This window comes from Podarcis raffonei, chromosome 9 (assembly GCF_027172205.1).
Source record: "Podarcis raffonei isolate rPodRaf1 chromosome 9, rPodRaf1.pri, whole genome shotgun sequence".
NCBI lineage: Eukaryota > Metazoa > Chordata > Lepidosauria > Squamata > Lacertidae > Podarcis > Podarcis raffonei.
In genome coordinates, this window is record NC_070610.1 from 56,712,060 (window position 1) to 56,729,674 (window position 17,615).

Here is a 17,615-nt window from a genome sequence, read left to right on the forward strand (position 1 = left end):
ATGGAGTGTTCCAAGTAAATTTTTTTAACAGCTGGGGCTGTACGCAACTGATAGCATCTTTCAAATGTCTTCAGCAGGAGGGATTAAGTTCCAGAAAGCGAAGGCATTCAGAACTTCCTTTTATTATCTTAACCTTTGTTAACTTGAGTGATTAAACAGATTCTTTTGCTTTGGTAAAACTGTTAGGACTCTCTAGTTAATATTCTTGTATGATTAACCCTTGTTTTGCCTCTGATTGCCTCTCTAACACATGAGCAGATGCTCAATAATAAAGCAGAAGTAATAAATTCTGCAGCACTTGTAGTGGTTTGTGATTCATGTCTCCTTCATCTTTACCACAGTCCCATGCCATGCCAGGTTTATGGGCAGGTAGTTGAGGCTGAAAGATACTCATTTGGCCAATCCATTCAGTAAGTTAGCAAACCTCTGGTTGGACTGCTGAACCCAGAATCGAGTTCCTATGGGAGCTAACCTATCAGAAAGTATTCTGCCTTTTCAGCTAGCCACATCATATCATATGTGAATTGCAGTCATCCCACAAAAAACAGCTCCATTTGGTAGAACGCTGTTGCAGGATGTTGATAGATTAGTCAACCCATCGTTATAATTAAACATCTACTAGCCAATTCTGAGTCTATCCCCCACAGAGGTACTGATTCACATAATTAAAATTAGGGTTGAAAGAATGCTGCCCAGAAACGATTTGCAACATGGAAAGGGTAACTTTTCAGGCTAACTGAAAAGTTTCCTGAAATACGCCCTGTCCGTAGTGCATCTTGTGTGTGTGTGCTGGTTCCTGATGACAGCTCTATTCTCCTGAAAGTTTGGAATACTGTAGTTCTTTCCCTTCCCCATAACAATGAAATAATCACACAGTGCATTAGATTTGGCAAAACGATGTATGGTCAGTACATCCTTAATAGGCATTGCCCTTCAGGGTGAGAAAATGTTCACTAAATGCCCCCCGCTCTTGTTTCAGTCTTAGCCCTAATTAAGCATATATAATGATAACTAGTAGCAAACATGATTTTATCAGGAAGACATCCAGAGCTACTTGGTTTTATGTTTTCATAAATAATTAAATAGATATTGGGATATGTCTTACAAAATGAGTTGCAAAAATTGGTTATTTGGAGCAAATGGTTGAGAATGTGTTATTTATTCCTCAGTTGGAATTGAACATTTTATATGTTATAAGGCACACTTCAGATGGCTTTGTATTGCATTTTGAAGCTGATGAATGTGAAATATTGGAAGGGGGGATGTAAAACTGGAAAGATGGTTGATTCTTTGTATATGACAAATTGCCCAAAGGTTTCTAGCATTATTGGATGGTAGTGGACACTCCTTCATTGGAGGCTTTTGTCATGGATGCTTTAGTTGAGATTCCTGCATTTCAGGGGGTTGGGCTAGATGACCCTCGGGATCCCTTCCAACTCTACAGTTCTATGATTTTGTGAAATGGACTGAAACAAGGGCTTGACTGACATTAATCTAAGAAAGCATATATTTGTTTATTTACATGTATATATTGGTTTTCCCCCACTGATGTGAGCACAATTCACTGCAAAATGATAGCAGTAGAATAAAACATGAATCAAAATGTGTGTTAGATGCATTTATGACTATGCACCTAGGTGAAAAATAGTAATAGTCATAAATTATCCTATGAAGTTTTAGAGTGCTAGATCTGATGCTCTTCAGCGTCGTCATTAATTATTTGCATGAGGAAGTTCCATTATCCAAAACTGTTTACTTGTGGATGATGCAGAACTCTGGAGGAATGCTAATACTTTTAAAACCCAAAGACGTCTCATTGGAACATTTATTCCCTGCCAAGGCGTGAGTAGAAATAGATCACTGAATGCCACAATTTTTGAAGAGGCTGCATTGCTTACAAAACATTCCCATCCCCCTCCCAAGAATACAACCATTTCATATCAGATTATTTCTTATGACTGCAAAGTTTCCAAGAAGTGACACCCTCCATTAAAATTAAAGCTCTGCTTTGAATGAATGCACATGTTGGGAGGAAGAATGCCCTTTGGCCTTCTCATACTCTGTGGTGTATTATTGTTTTAGTTTGGCTGCTGATGGAGAAAGCAGCAGTTGCAATAAAAGGGTTTATATAAAGCTCCTGCTGTGAGTCTTTGGCAATACACGGGGAACGATGCAAGACACTATATTCCCTAGAGCAGGTACAATAATGAGCACCCGCCTGAGAGATTAATTGGAGCTTGAGGTGGTTGTAGGGCGGGGAGGCCATCATATAATGTGTCAGGATCACTCTGGCCTTCAGCTCGAGTGATCTGATGTGAAATAGTAGCAGCTGGCTGTAAATGTACGAAGTGCAAGTGAGCAGCAGGTGGCAATTCCTGCCTTGTTTGCCAGATCTTCACAGGAATATGTAAGCTTGTGCAGCAAGGTCAGGAGCAAAAGCAGACTTTGCTGTTTCTACCCTGAGAGGCACAGTAGATAGGCAAAGGTTTGCTCACAGCCGGCAGCGTTCACAAAGGAAGCTACATAATATATTACTGCGTTGTAAATATGCAGGGAAATTATGAAGTGCTGTCTGTGGAGCAGTTATCCAAAGGTAGTCACAGCAAGCATCCTACAACAGGAACTTCCTGCACAGATAGCTTCATTCCTGAAGGAAGGGTAGCTTTCTATCTATCATATTTGAGAAAATGGCAAGCCAAGGAAGTCCAAGAGATGTGCTCCAGTATCCTCTGAGATAATGGACACTGAGAAGACTTGCAAAGTTGGGCAAAGAAGAACATGTGAACATAGGAGAGCACATGAAGCTGCCTCATGCTGGTCAAGCTTACTGCCCATCTAGCTCAGTATTGTCTACTTTGACCTTCAGCAGCTCCGCAGGATCTCTAACAGAAGTCTTTCGTATCACCTGCTGTCAGAACCTTTTTAACTCAAGATGTCAGCATGTGCTTTACTCAGAGGCGTACCCAGGGCCGTCTTACCCATAGGCGCTAGGGGTGTGGGGCACCCAGACGCCGGGCTCTCAGGGGCACCAGGCCGAGAGTCCGGGGCCCAAGAGTTGAGTCCAGGAAAGAGCCCGCCCGTCAGTCGGAGTGCTGCAGCGGGCTCTTCTGCTGCAGGCACTTCTGTGCCATGAGTTTGGGAGCGACCGAGCCAGAGAGACGCTGAGGCGGCCAACCAGCTCCGACCTCCTGCGAACCTGGGACTGGAAAACCTGGGGGGGTGGATCTTTGCATCCTGGCACCGCATATGCTTAAGACAGCCCTGGGCGTACTGCCATTCAGTTCTGATATAGAAAAGGAGCTGATATAGGGGTTGACAAAACTGGCCCCACCAGGGGCACAGGCACAGGGGTGGTACAAAATCACCTATACAGACTATGGAGTGCATGACAACAGGCACTGTCGTGGTGAGATCAAATGTAGGGAAAGATTCCTGTCCAGCACAAAGGCATGCAGTTTTCCCCCACCCTCATTCCAGACGCTTTGAGTACTTAGGTTGCGTAAAACGTAGCAATTTCTAATGCAGCTATTGCAGTAAAGTGATTTTTGGGGGGAGATGGGACACAGCACTGATACAGCAGCTTGCCAAGGGTGAAAGGGATCTTAGTTATGCCTCTGGCTCTATAACTGAGCCATGGCTCCTACCTAGAGCCAGGTGAGGGAATCCACAGTGCAGGAACTACGAAGTCCCAAGCTGTAAGGGACTTACTTCTTTTTTCAACCATTGCCATCTTTTTCTCTCTCCCCACACTTTGTATTTCCCTCCCATTGGTTGCATTTATGGGTTTTGGAATCAGTAGCCCAGCTCCAGAGTTGGTGTACTTCCCACCCCTGTTCTGGGGACATTTCCAGGAAAGGAGGGTTTGTTTGTTTTTTGATTGGGCAGTTCTAAAATGGCCCCCATTCCCCATCTCTGAATTGCCTTCTCAAGCATTGGAGCACCACTGACAGTGTAATAATAATAATAATAATAATAATAATAATAATAATAATTTATTATTATTTATACCCCGCCCATCTGGCTGGGTTTCCCCAGCCACTCTGGGCGGCTTCCAACAAAACACTAAAATACAATAACCTATTAAACATTAAAAGCTTCCCAATGGTAGTAGACCTTTCTAATGTTACTCCAAGGAGGCATCCGCGTACATACCTCCTTCTCAGAAGACAGACCTTCCTCTCCACCCTCTGAGGGGGTGATCCACTATATCCTGTGGTGCCTACAATGACCTCCCAGCAACTATAGGATTGTTCTCTACATAGCTAATCCTGCAGTATAAATTATGGTTGTAAATCACTGAGCAAAGGAAAAAGCAGAATCCTGTGGCAAATCAGATGTAATCTCAGGGGCCCACTGCGTAACATTCTGCCCTGAAGATTATCGGAGGACATTTTTCACCTATATTGCAAAGGTTGCTGGCCTCTAATGCACCCCTCCTTCTCAATCATCCAGTGCAGTACTCGTGAGGTATAAGAAGCTGGGTGCTCTGGTCACATCTGACAGCCTTTTCTGATTGTGTAAAGGGTGTTAAAATATAGCAGTGAGCCAGTCAATGGGAAATGGAAGAGTTGAACTTCATCATGTACATGAAATACAGCTCTATACGTACCGAATGTTGATCTCAATTGTTTTTTTAACACTCTGGATCTAGCATTAGTCCAATGTCCAGTGTATTAATGTCTATAAATACTGTCAGTTCATGTGCTTTGTGTTGCATGGTAAAGAGAGGATTTTAAAATGAAGTAAAAAAGATCTGTTGTTTCAGAGTTTGTTGCCTACACGGCTCTTGTGGCCTTAGCTTAACATGCGCTAAAAAAAGAGGTGTCTTTCTCTCCTGCTAATGTACTAAAAACTAATAAATATTCACAATTGTGACCTGTTTTTCTTTTTAATAAAAAATTAAACATTTATAATTCTGAGTGGCTTTAAACTTTCTTGGACCCCTCAATAGAAAACAGAATCTCTAACAGGCCACCCTTAGCAACAAAAATAATGATAGAGATAAGAACCTATTAAATGTCATGTCTGTTATTAAGTTGTTGTTCTGTGTGACGTTTTGTGTCGTGTTATTTTGGTACCATGTGTGTGTTCCTAGGGTCTGCCAGGCTTTCCCACAGTTGCTGCTCTTCACAGTAATCAGATCTTGACCGTCAAGGTTTGTGGCTGACCTGTACCAGCTAGCCAGTCTTTCTGTATCAGCATAGAAGTGTCATGAATGCTTAGTTAGTTTTTGGAAACCGGCTAGCCCACCCTCCAAATTGTAATTGTCATCACACGTGCTGATTCAGTGCTGTTGTGCTATCCAGGTATCAGTGGAACTACCTGACGTATGAGAGGGCACAAGGCTAAGATTAGGTATGCTGGTATCTCTGCCAGCTTCCAGCCGTGTGTGTTCTTAATGAGAATTTTCTTAGCAGGAACTGTATTGCAACTCTCCTTGTAAAGGGCACCCAAGGATGCACAATGCCTCAAATGAATCTATGTCAAAACGCTAAGAGTAATAATGCAGTTTATTATGCATTCATGGCTTCACACTTGAGCACATGTTTTCCATTTTTTCAAGTATTAAGCAGAAATGATTTAAGCTATCTATGGACCAGCAGACTCAGTATGTCATTTTAATGGCACCATTCTTCATGGCACAATATGCTGTTTGGAAAGTCTGACTAAATGCTGAACTGGTGCTTTGTCTCCAGGAATCTTTGCTTGTGAAGCATAATAAAGGTGTTCAGTGTAGTTCTAAATCTTGTCCAAAAAAGAATAAAAACCATAGTTGCAAGAGAAGTTTAAGAGTAAGCTTGACTTGCATTACCTTTGCATTCATTAGGCGACAATGTAATGAATAGACTATTCTCTCTCTCTCTCTTTAGATTAGTGCTGCAATTCCTTTAAAAGAAAGCATAGATTCCTTTATCAGACACAAGCACCAGTTGATTATTATATTTGCTATTGCAAGTCTAATGTATATATTTCTATTTCTTTCTTGGGGCCTTCTGATGTCTATTCTCCAATTCTTTCACCTCTGAACTTCAACCTTTGACCTCACCTGCCTGATCAGATGGTGTTTCCTAAAATCAATCATGGGTTTCTCTCTGCTGATCAGCAGCTCATTAAACGCCGCCTCATTAAGGTAGTGCTTAATCTCTCTCTGCACCTTTTGCCATGCTTTTGCTTGCAGCTGATTGCTGAATTGTAAATACTGCTGAACCACATAGTTCATAATGAAATGGAATTTATTTATTTATTTATTTGCAAAGGGCTAGAAGACACTGCATGGAGCTTTGCCGTAAACACGTAATTAATTTCGCCAACTATTTTCTGTTAGCTTTTTACTGGAAACTGGACAGAACTTAGTATTTTTGAAGAGGAATCTTTGTGATTTAACGGTTCGTTGCCCAACTAGATCAAATTATTCCAATGTGGATATATTTGAAGCTGTAAATGTTGTTTCTCAATTGTCGCTATAAAATGGCTGCTAAAGAGAGATTAAATATTATTGCTGTTTGATTTATAGCATGAAAAGTACTGTACAGCTTTTCAACAAGGCAGTTATATTTCAGAGCCTGCTTAGAGCTCAGTCAGTGTCGCTTGCTGGGTCTCATGAACCAGTTTTGTAAGCTGCCCATAAAAGTTTTACGGCCTCCACACAGGTCTAATCACTCAGTCTTTAAAATGAACATGCCAGCCAAGTAAACATTTGCCCCTTTGCAGAAATCATGGGCATAGCCAAGGGAGGGACAGGAGGGGAGGCTGCCCCCCCTAAATAAAAATAAATAAAAATACATAGCAAACTGAGGTTCTGCCTCCCTGCCCCCCTAACAAAAGTCCTGGCTACTCCCATGGCAGAAATGTATCGGTAGAATTTTGCAAGTTTGTGTTAAACATTCCTGCATAGTGTCCTAATGCAGAAAACAAACTTCACAAACTGAAATCATCCTAATGTAGGTAGTCGGTGTACAATCCCCTAGACCTGCATGTGTAATGAGGCACTATGCACATGGTTATAGGCTGCACTAGTGTGTTTTTTAGGGCTAGGAGTGTGGATTTGATTCTGTCTTTGAATCACCTTAGGTGAAAGTCCCATTTCAGACGGCTGACACTAGCATCTTTCAAAGCATATTCAACAGCGGCCTCACATAGAGTACATTGCAGTAATCCAAGCAGGAAGCTTGTGAAAACACCGATAACTGAGGCCAAATCCTTGTCTGAGAGGATCAGCCACAGCCAGCTTACTAGCATATGTTGGCTATGGTCTCTGCTGCCACCTGAGAATCCATCGGTAGTGCCAACAAGTTCTTTGAGGCTGAGAGGTTGGAGTCCAGTCCCCTTTCCTCCACACACAGGTGCTGTGCTGTCAAATATGACAGCACCAACCATCTTGATGGTTCTGCACACAGCTGGATCGAGATCTTTGTTTAACATATACTTTGAGCTCTTTTGCCCCTTCACGAACTCTTCCCTTGAATATCGCCTCTCTCTCTCTCTCTCTCTTACTGTGTTTTGTGCATTTGAAAGCTTATCTGCTAAGATTCGAAAGCTGTCTACTAATGCTGATTTTACTGACTGGTGTTCAGGGTGACCAAGGACAAGCTGGACCCCCGGGGCCTCCGGGGCCTCCTGGACCAAGGGGTCCTCCTGGAGATACTGGCAAAGATGGCCCTCGCGGAATGCCTGGCTTACCGGTGAGTCAGCCATCCATGTGTGTTAATATCATAGATGCAGAAAAGCTTCTTATAGCTGAGAAGTATTCATTATCCATGTTTTGTGAGTGCAATTATAGATGCACATTGGGAATGTGTGATGCTACTTGCAGATACAGTGTGACTAGGCACTGTAATATACCGGTAATAATAATAATAGTGGTGATGGTGTTTAATTGTTTCTTTAATTATTGTTTTAGCAATCTTGTTTTTCCCCCTGCAAGTCACCTAGAGTTCCATCAGAGGAAAAGGCAGGTATAAGTAATAACGTAAGAAATAATACTCAGCTGCCCTGGTCTTCTATCTTCAATACAGATTGATCTTTCCAAATAATTTTAGATACCTGGCTGGCATTCACTTTATAGAACTGCTATGTGGCTGTATTGCACTCATAGCAAAAGCATTTCTGCACAACCTTCATTCTGAATAACCTTTAAAAAGCAAAAGCATTGCATTTGATTTTATAGCTGCTTCTTCAGTGATAGTTAACATTAAGAGAAGATAAACAAATAGTCTTTAATTATTAATGTATGGGTGTTTGATTTCTTATTGAGTAAGAAAGCATTTTTATTTACTTTTAGACCAGGGTGACTAATATGTGGCCTTCCAGATGTTGCTGGACTCTCAACTCCCATCAATGATGATAGTTGTAGTTTAGCACCACCTGGGAAGCAGCCCCTCATTTAAGCATTTATAATTTGTTCTTATGTCACCTGACTCATTTTCAAAACATTGGCAGATTTGTCTTCCAGAGGACAATGACTATTGACTGAAATCATAGCACCTTATAAGCCCTGGCCTGATACGTACTTGATCAACTCTTTGATCTGATTCAATGTCTAAAATTAGAACTTGCCCTATAACACTTAAAAATATTTTTACACGCCACCCAGCTAATTAAAGAGCATATCCTCTTAGAACACTGCCAGATCTGTGGCACATAGAATCTGGTCACATTTCTGTGAACACCAGCAGCCAGGAAATTCTGGTAAGCAAGGCATAGCAGGTGCTCTCCAAATGGTCACAATTCGTCAATAGATATTTCACTGCAATATAACAAAGAGACAGTTGGCATTAAAAGAACATAGGAAGATACCTGCTTCATGCAATTGCCAATTCAGTACTTTATGGAAGCCCCAAAGCAGGCAAAGAGATGGTTTTATACAAACCATTTTGCAGTGTGATGATTAAGCAGTGTATAAATCCTGGTTTTTTTTTAAAAAAGAAGAACACACCCTGTTGTTGGTCCGCAGCATCTGATGCTCAGTGGCCTCTGAACATGGAGGGTAGAAATTAGTGTTGTGGTTGTCAAGTTGTTTCATCAGGCCAAGCATTACAGCTTGCCAGACAGAAAAATGTTCCTGTTCCCACCCCCCATGCACCATTCCGGAGGTTCTCCCAACCCAGTTTTGGGGGGCATGTGGCGGAAGAAGAAAGCCCAGGTGCACAGGACGAAGTTCTTGTGCAGGGCTTCCACTGAGAGGACTGGTTTGATGAATCCCATCCAGAATCTCCATATAGCTTTCATCACTAATGGCCATTGATAGACATATCCTCCATAACTTTGTCTATTCCAATCTCCTTTTAAAAGCCATCTAGACTTTTCAGATGCAGGATCCACTTTTAACCCAAGCATGTACTTGAGGACACATTCCTTAGTCTTTTACCATATATTTGCATGGTTGTAGTGCTCCTGTTACCGCCCACCTTGGATCAAGTGGTGATCCTGACCCACCAGTTTAAGACCAGTGATCTAAACTACTTGCCATCTCGTAGCAGTTAACTCTATGATTTATTAAAGCACAAACTGAATGTAAACAATGGCACTGATGTTGATAACATTTTGTGTTTAAGGGAGAGCCAGGAAAGCCAGGTGAACAAGGCTTGTTGGTAAGTCCTCATTACTTTAACTGATAAGAACAACCTGCAAGAAGTCTTATAGTTTCCTTTCTCTAATCATTTCCTTTTGCTGCAAGATATATGGTATGCCACTCGTGAGGCCAATGGGAGTTGCAAAGTAAATCATCAGGCAAAGTCAAGAAAGAGCTGACAGAGATCTCTATACACAAGTTTCCACAAACATAAGAAAAAGTTGGAACCTGTAGATTTTTTGTTTTCTTTTGGAAAGGGTATATCTTATAGCATTAACATTGTTAGAAAAACTAACCCCAAATTATATTCTCTTCAAAATCTTAATGCTATTCACAAGGCCCTAATCGTTAAAGAGTTCTCTCTTGTCCTGCCATTTAGATAGGCGTGGAAGAAAACATAGCAGCTGATAGCAATTCTGAATATCAGTGGAGATCTTCAAATTGTCACATATCAGATATTTCACTGTATTATTACAAAGAGACACCTGATATTTAAGAAGATGAGAAGAACCCTTCTGAGTGTGACTATCTACCTGGAAGAACCATCCTGCTTCTTACAATGGCCAACTTGGGCTTGAAATACTGACCAAGCAATAGCTGGGTTTCTAATTATGACTATCATTTCTTATAGACATTTCAGGTTGGGAAAACCATGGTAAAATACTGCATCAAAACCAACCCAAAGCTACAGTGGAACACTAGCTCTACTTTCTGCCTAACCAGGGGCCCATGCACTTTGCTTAAGAAGCTTTGTTTTCAGAAATGAGGAGCAGCTATTGGTTCTTTATCTCAGAATTTTAGATGTGCAACATGATACCTGGAATACGTAGCAGAGACTTTATTCAGCCTGCAATATCCATATTGGGCCTGGGTCTACCTTATGGCTACAAAATCCAATATAGTTTTTGTACTCCCACCCCCAACACCCTGCTTTTTGCCTGATTTTGCCTGATGAAGAGTTCTGCAGTACTCAAAAGCTTGCCAGTGTTAATTTTTGTGATATTTTGATGGAGTCTAATGAAGTGGGTTTTGGAGGGTATTTTTCCTTATTGACCAACACAGCTGCTTTTAAAATCTGTCTGTCTATCTATCTATCTATCTATCTATCTATCTATCTATATCTATCATCTATCTAAAACAACATATCCTGACAGACCTCCCTGTCTTGTCTTTACTTAAATGTTCATTGTTCAAAACTGCAGGTTATTCATATTCACTCTGCTATTTAGCTATCCATTTATCTCCTTTGGTATATAAATAGCTATAATTCCATTGTTCTCTCTGGGAGCTTATTGAAAGGTGGGGCAGGGGAAAGAGAGAGAAAGAGAGAGTCATAAATAGATCATGAACAGGTCATCTGCAAAGGCTTTATAGCTTGGAGGGCCAAGCCTCCCTTACTCCCAATGGCATGGGAGAAATCCCTCCAAGGAACAAGGCTGCTGTTTGGCTCAACTCAATGAGCTGAAAGTTCACAGGGTAAGGAGCACTTGTCAGTATGAATAAATTCTGAAGTGTATTTTTGTGGGAGGTTTTAATTACAATTGGCATATCCATGCACAAATGCTGGAGGCGGACACTTTGCTGGAAAAAAGTGATATAATGCATGATTCATATAATACAAGAACTCAGCAATATTTGGAAGTACATGAGCTATGTACACAAGACCCGAGAGATACTTTAAATTCCAGTGTAAAACTACTATCACTTATTAAAAGCCTTAACTTTAAAGAGCATATTTTGTTCCAGGCTCAAACATTATAATTATAATACATTACAATGATTGCTATTTATTTATATCCAACCTTTTTCTCCAGAGAGCTCAAAGTTGTGTATATAGTTCTCCCCTTCCTTATTTAATCCCCAGAACAACTGCAAAGAGGCAGTAACTGGTTCACAATCACCCAGTAAGCTTCATGGATGAGTGGGGATTTGAGCCCTGGTCTCCCAGGTCCTAGTCCGACACTCTAATCACTGTGACAATCTGTACTTGTACATGATGCTTGCATATCATGTATAATACTGGTAAATTATTCCTAGTTTCATAAAGCAGTGGAAAGTGCATGAGAAATCAGCAAGGTGTATTCTATTCTGTGGTAGGAGAGGAGAGAGAGACAGCAGAGTGGATGCCTTTAACAACCGTCTGGCCTTTTGCAGCTAGCTTATAACTAGAGTGACAAGGCTTAATGAAAGTTGAAGGCCTAGTCATGCTAACTCCCTCCCTGCTTCAGATTAGTTCTTGTAAAGGTATGGCCTAAAATGAAGACAGCGGCAGACTGTGACAAGCAACCTCTGCTCTGCCATGAGAGTGGAGTTTGGTCCAGGTTGTGCTAGAGAGGCATGGCCTTGGCCAAGAATGGGAAACTTGCAGTCCACTAGATGTTGTGGACTACAGTTCCCATCAACCATGACCATTGGCCATGGTGAGTGTAACTAATGGGAGTTGAAATCCAACAAGATCAGGAGATCCACAGGCTTAGTGGGTGATTTGCTTTGAGGGAGTTGGTGAGGAGTGAAGGAAGACAGAAGTCTGCTAGTAGAACTTCCCTAATCCTTTTGTCAGGGTTTCAAAATATGGAACAAATTGTAGAAGTCAGTTAGGTTTTCTTGAAACTTGCATTTAAATCCACAGCAAGTCAATTTATAGAAGTTGTTGTTGTTAACTACCACAACCCCCAAGTTCCTTACACAATGATGATTGTGGATGGAGAGTAAACATGTCTTCCAAAATCATTCATTACATGGGTAAATCATACATTGAATGCCTTTTTTCCACACCTAACGTTATCATGCTAGTAAAATGTCTACTTTTCCCTCAGGTTTTAGTTCCTCATATTTATAGCTTGAATCTTGACAAGCTATTTTGTACTAGGGAAATATGTCCTTGACAAAATGTTGTCATGTTATCATCTGTCAAATACATAATAGGAGGCTCAGCTATACAGCTGCAAATAAAAGTGTGTTTTAAGTGCAATATACAATGTGACACTGGATGGCAATGGTGAGACTTATGGAAAATTCAACATATTTTTAAAAACGCTTTTTGTTTAAAAAAAAAAGCATTTTCAGAACTGTTTTTAAATGTATATAGATTCCAACATGGAAAGCTGAAACTAGCTTTTACCAGGTATTAGGAATAGAAAATGCTGTCCAACAATGGCAGATTTATTGGTATCAGAAGAGCCAGGTTGGAGTGGAATGTAGAAAGTTAACATGGATGCAAGCAGTAGTTGGAATTATGTTAGGTCCAGTTGCGAACGACTCTGGGGTTGCGGCGCTCATCTCACTTTATTGGCTGAGGGAGCTGGTGTAGAGCTTCTGGGTCATGTGGCCAGCATGAATAAGTTGCTTCTGACGAACCAGAGCAGTGCACGGAAACGCCGTTTACCTGCCCACCGGAGCAGTACCTATTTATCTACTTGCACTTTGACGTGCTTTTGAACTGCTAGGTTGGCTGGAGCTGGGACCGAGCAACAGGAGCTCACCCCGTTGCAGGGATTCAAACTGCTGACCTTCTGATTGGCAAGCCCTAGGCTCAGTGGTTTAGACCACAGCGCTACCCGCGTCTCTTTGCAGCTTGTAGCTAATGCTAAACAGAGGAGAAAAAACATCCATTATACATTTCTAGTACAGAGTTTCGCATTTCCTTGATGTGAAAAACATCGGCTGATTTTGACCCAGCATAGGAACATTTACACAATTGGGCATTTTAATTGGTCATTTAAAGCTAAATTGGCTGCATTATTATGCTAATTGAATTCCTGTTGTTGTTTTTTGCTTTCCAGGGGCCTCAGGGGCCTCCAGGACAAAAGGTATAGTATAACCGATGCTGTGAAAGTGATTATACTTCCTACTGCCAAATTTCATGCTGTCAGAATGAAGGGCATTAGCTACTGTATCCCACACTGAAGCAGTTAGTTTAGTCTGTGTCAAGCTCTGTTTTCCCAAAATACATAGCATGAGATTCCCAATCCTCCGCCCCTCTGTATGGGAAGGAGCTTGAGCAAAGGAAGACTTGTTTTTGATCCATCTGCTGAACTTCCATGTTACAGAAGTTACTACAGTTTTCTTCTTCAACGCTGGTAAACTGATGAAACCAAACTTAAAACATTGTGGGATATACAGCTAGAGTTTCAAATGAGAGGCATGGTGCTATTCAAATAGATCACTGCCATATGACACACACACCCCCCGAAAAAATTCCAAACGAAACAAAGGATTCTAGGTGTCGCTGATAAATGGTGCTTGGTGGCTGGCCAGTGTCTTCCTATTTCTATAGTAACCTGAGAGCTCACTTCCTGTGAATGCTTCCGATATTACTTACACTCATCAGGGTTTACGGCTAAAGTTTGATAGAGTGAACCTGCGATTTATGGACTGCAGCATTAAACCAATACTAAATATATCAAGACTAAAAACAGTTTAAATGGGTTTTTGCATTTACCCCAGCCCCCCCCTTCCCAAATCAGCTCACGGCAAATTGTTTTAAAAGCTATCTTTAAAAGTTAATGTATTATAGTAGGTGTTTCATAAAACTAAAATGTTTAGGAAGAAGCTGAAGAAAGCTGAAAAGAAAAATTAGTAGCATTGCACGTGGGGAAAAGCATGAATCTTCTGTTTCAAAGTCGCAGACATAATTTCCTTTTCTAACATCACCATCCTTACAAAATCAAGTAACACATTGCTAGTATGATACTAGTAAGTAGGGTTGCAATGAACATGGAGTGGTTAGCAGTAACGGCAGACATTAAAGCTGCTCTAATCCGCTTATCACCACTTTAGAGTTACGGCAAGAGACGCAGGAGATCTATAGCTACAGATCCCATTTTGAAAACATCCCCCCACATTCTATATTCCTGGAAAGAAACTAGAAGACAAACAAATACTATATGAGTATCCAATACTTTGGCATTTACCCCCTCACTATAGTATGTCTTCTATTGTTAAATTTCAGTAATGCTCTGTAATGGCCATTGCATTCATTGTTGACATTCCCAGCCTTTTTTCATGTGACAGTAGCCCTAAGGATATGCTGCCAAATCTGTTAGAATATCTTCAAGGTTAGGGGCAACTTCATTCCAACACAGACAGGTTGAAATCCAACCTAGTGCTTCTGATTCGCATCTGCTGGAAGCCTATGATCACTGGCAATTCTTGCTGCCTCTCCCTTTTGTTATGTTGTTACATGGACAATATTGGAAAGTATTGTTTATTTCTATAACCTTCTTCACAAATAAGGTTTAGGCATAGGGTACAGAAAGGTTTATCCTGCATTGGACCAGCTACATTATTTCTTCCAATAACTAAGTTGGATCTTTAAGGAAGTAAAGTACCCAAATGAGCTTAAGAAGTTAGTAACCAATAAATGTACCTTAATTTTATTAAATCCCCATTGGATAATCCTAGCAGCAGCACCTTTATCCTACGGTCTTGCTTCTTATCATTTTATTACCTCACAAATATCTTCCACTAGAGGTAAGTCTGTAGTAAGAGTAATGTCCAAGTTTACAGAACAAGGCCACTGAAAGTTCAGTGGGTTAATTAAACTCCTCAGTTATAATAACATATGGAACTAAAGCACTGCATTTACACTGAGGTATCTCACGAGGAGTGTGATATATTTTTTTGAATCCATATATTTGCTTCTCTTCAGGGTTCCTTTGGTGCACCTGGTATCCCTGGGATGGATGGACAACAGGTGAGTCCCACAGTTTTCTACCCTTGTTTTTTGTTTGTAGTAGCAAAAATATTATTTTTGCAAATCCAGTTAATCATGGCATGCATTTTTCTAATTAAATAAAGAAAAAAGCAAGTGACTAATAAAGTAAATAATAAATTAAGTCATGGGCCCAGTGAATTTATTGGATAGGAAATACACATTGTAAACATTGTGGCAAACCACCCCTACACAATCAACAATGTGTAACAAAAATGGCTGCAATCCAACACATTGTTTCCATGCATACGAATCTAACTGAAATGAATGGGGCTTAAGAAGTGAATTGGCACTGTGGGATTTTTTGCCTTTTTTGATGACAGAGAGATTGCAGAGGAATCTATCGAGATAAGAAACATATGAAGAAAATAAAAATTCATCCTGGAAAGAAGGGGGAAACGCAAATGAATGCATTTGGCAATACTTAAGCTAGAGATGATCTAAAATAAAGCTAAAAGGAAAAAGAAGTAGTCGTGGCTTAGATTGCCCATAACATGTGTTCAGTAGTTCAACTCTTTCAGTTCCGTCACCAAATTGGGTCACAGTTCACCGCACCACAGTTCAAGAAGGACATTGACAAACTGGAACGTGTCCAGAGGAGGGCAACCAAAATGGTCAAAGGCCTGGAAACGATGCCTTATGAGGAACGGCTAAGGGAGCTGGGCATGTTTAGCCTGGAGAAGAGGAGGTTAAGGGGTGATATGATAGCCATGTTCAAATATATAAAAGGATGTCACATAGAGGAGGGAGAAAGGTTGTTTTCTGCTGCTCCAGAGAAGCGGACACGGAGCAATGGATCCAAGCTACAAGAAAGAAGATTCCACCTAAACATTAGGAAGAACTTCCTGACAGTAAGAGCTGTTCGACAGTGGAATTTGCTGCCAAGGAGTGTGGTGGAGTCTCCTTCTTTGGAGGTCTTTAAGCAGAGGCTTGACAACCATATGTCAGGAGTGCTCTGATGGTGTTTCCTGCTTGCCAGGGGGTTGGACTCGATGGCCCTTGTGGTCTCTTCCAACTCTATGATTCTATGATTCTATGATTCTATGATTGGCAGCCTGCATTTAGTCTCTTACTACAACAGCAGGGTTTTTTCACATCAGCACTATAGACTGTTGGCAAAGCTGGTTATACATAATGTCTGGCCTGACACTTGAAAAATACTGTGCATCTATTGTTCTCATAAACATTAACTTTTATATCAAACTCGTTTTAAAAATTATGTGACAGCCACAATGTAATGGAGTTATTGCATTTATACAAGAGCAAGTCATTGCACACAACAGTATGAGTACATAAAATTTTGTGCCCAAACTGTAACAGTAACCACATTGTTTGTATGTGATTTGTAGTGTTAGAATTTACAATTAACGGTGTGTGGCTCTTGGCTAATAAGGAGTAAATATTTTAATGACTTGTAATTTAGGTATTAACAAATAATAAGCCTCTTGCTGCTACACTATTGGAGACAGTAGGGCTTTTAGAAAGCATTGTGCTTATCAAATTAGAGGGAGAAACTTTCCTATAGCTTATGAACAAATGTCTGTTTGTATCTACATTTTCAGCCATGGGTGCTGATGAAAATTGCCTTCCTTTCTAGGATGCAATGGCTAAAATAGCGTGTCTTATGGATTTCAACTTATACCCGCAATTGCTAGAAACTTGACACTCAGTCATGGTAACATATCATGGTGGCAGAGGTCCACCCAGTGCATGGGTCCAGAAATTGCAGAAAGGGTAGGAAAGGGATGGCACATTTTATGTGATATTCCTGTGTTGAATGCCTCAGTGCTGAGTTTGAGGCTGCTACAGGATAACAAACAGGATAACAAACTACATTTTGCAAAGTCTCTCAGCCCGATCTGAAAACTCACATAGTATTTCCATCAAGGCCTAGGTGACCCATCTGAACTGCAGTCCAACTGGTTTATCACTTGGATAGCAACAAGGGATGGAGGAATTGGTCAATTTAACTATGTCTCAGTTTCTCATTTTTCCAATCTTAAGTTCTGCTCTCAACATTTCCACATCATTTTGCATTTAAAAAAACAAAAAACAGTTCTCATAAAAATTCACCAGCATTTTAGTGTGGTTTTCACAAATCTACACATTTTGTATGCAGTTTTGCCTAAAGTACAGTATGTTATTTTCCCTAAATATATGCATATATACACAATTTACCCTAGTTTATGTTTTGTTTTGTTTTACATATTTGCTTGGCTAGAGAACTTCATTGCAAATTCGGAAAACTGCAAATTTCAAAGAATGGCTTTGTTTCAGTTTATGGATTGTTTTGAGAAGTGCAAACTTAGTATGTTTGCATTTAAATGTGAA

The 17,615-nt window shown here is 40.6% G+C and overlaps 1 protein-coding gene across 1 annotated transcript in view; it reads left to right on the forward strand.

Moving 5' to 3' along the window:
- The window catches only part of COL25A1 (collagen type XXV alpha 1 chain), a 283,475-nt gene that overhangs the window by 196,622 nt on the left and 69,238 nt on the right, over nucleotides 1-17,615 (forward strand). Inside the window, exons 8-12 of the mRNA XM_053403840.1 lie at nucleotides 6,059-6,130; nucleotides 7,575-7,682; nucleotides 9,555-9,590; nucleotides 13,354-13,380; nucleotides 15,222-15,266. Of these exons, the coding sequence (XP_053259815.1) occupies nucleotides 6,059-6,130; nucleotides 7,575-7,682; nucleotides 9,555-9,590; nucleotides 13,354-13,380; nucleotides 15,222-15,266 (288 nt within the window). The remainder of the gene's footprint in view (nucleotides 1-6,058; nucleotides 6,131-7,574; nucleotides 7,683-9,554; nucleotides 9,591-13,353; nucleotides 13,381-15,221; nucleotides 15,267-17,615) is intronic.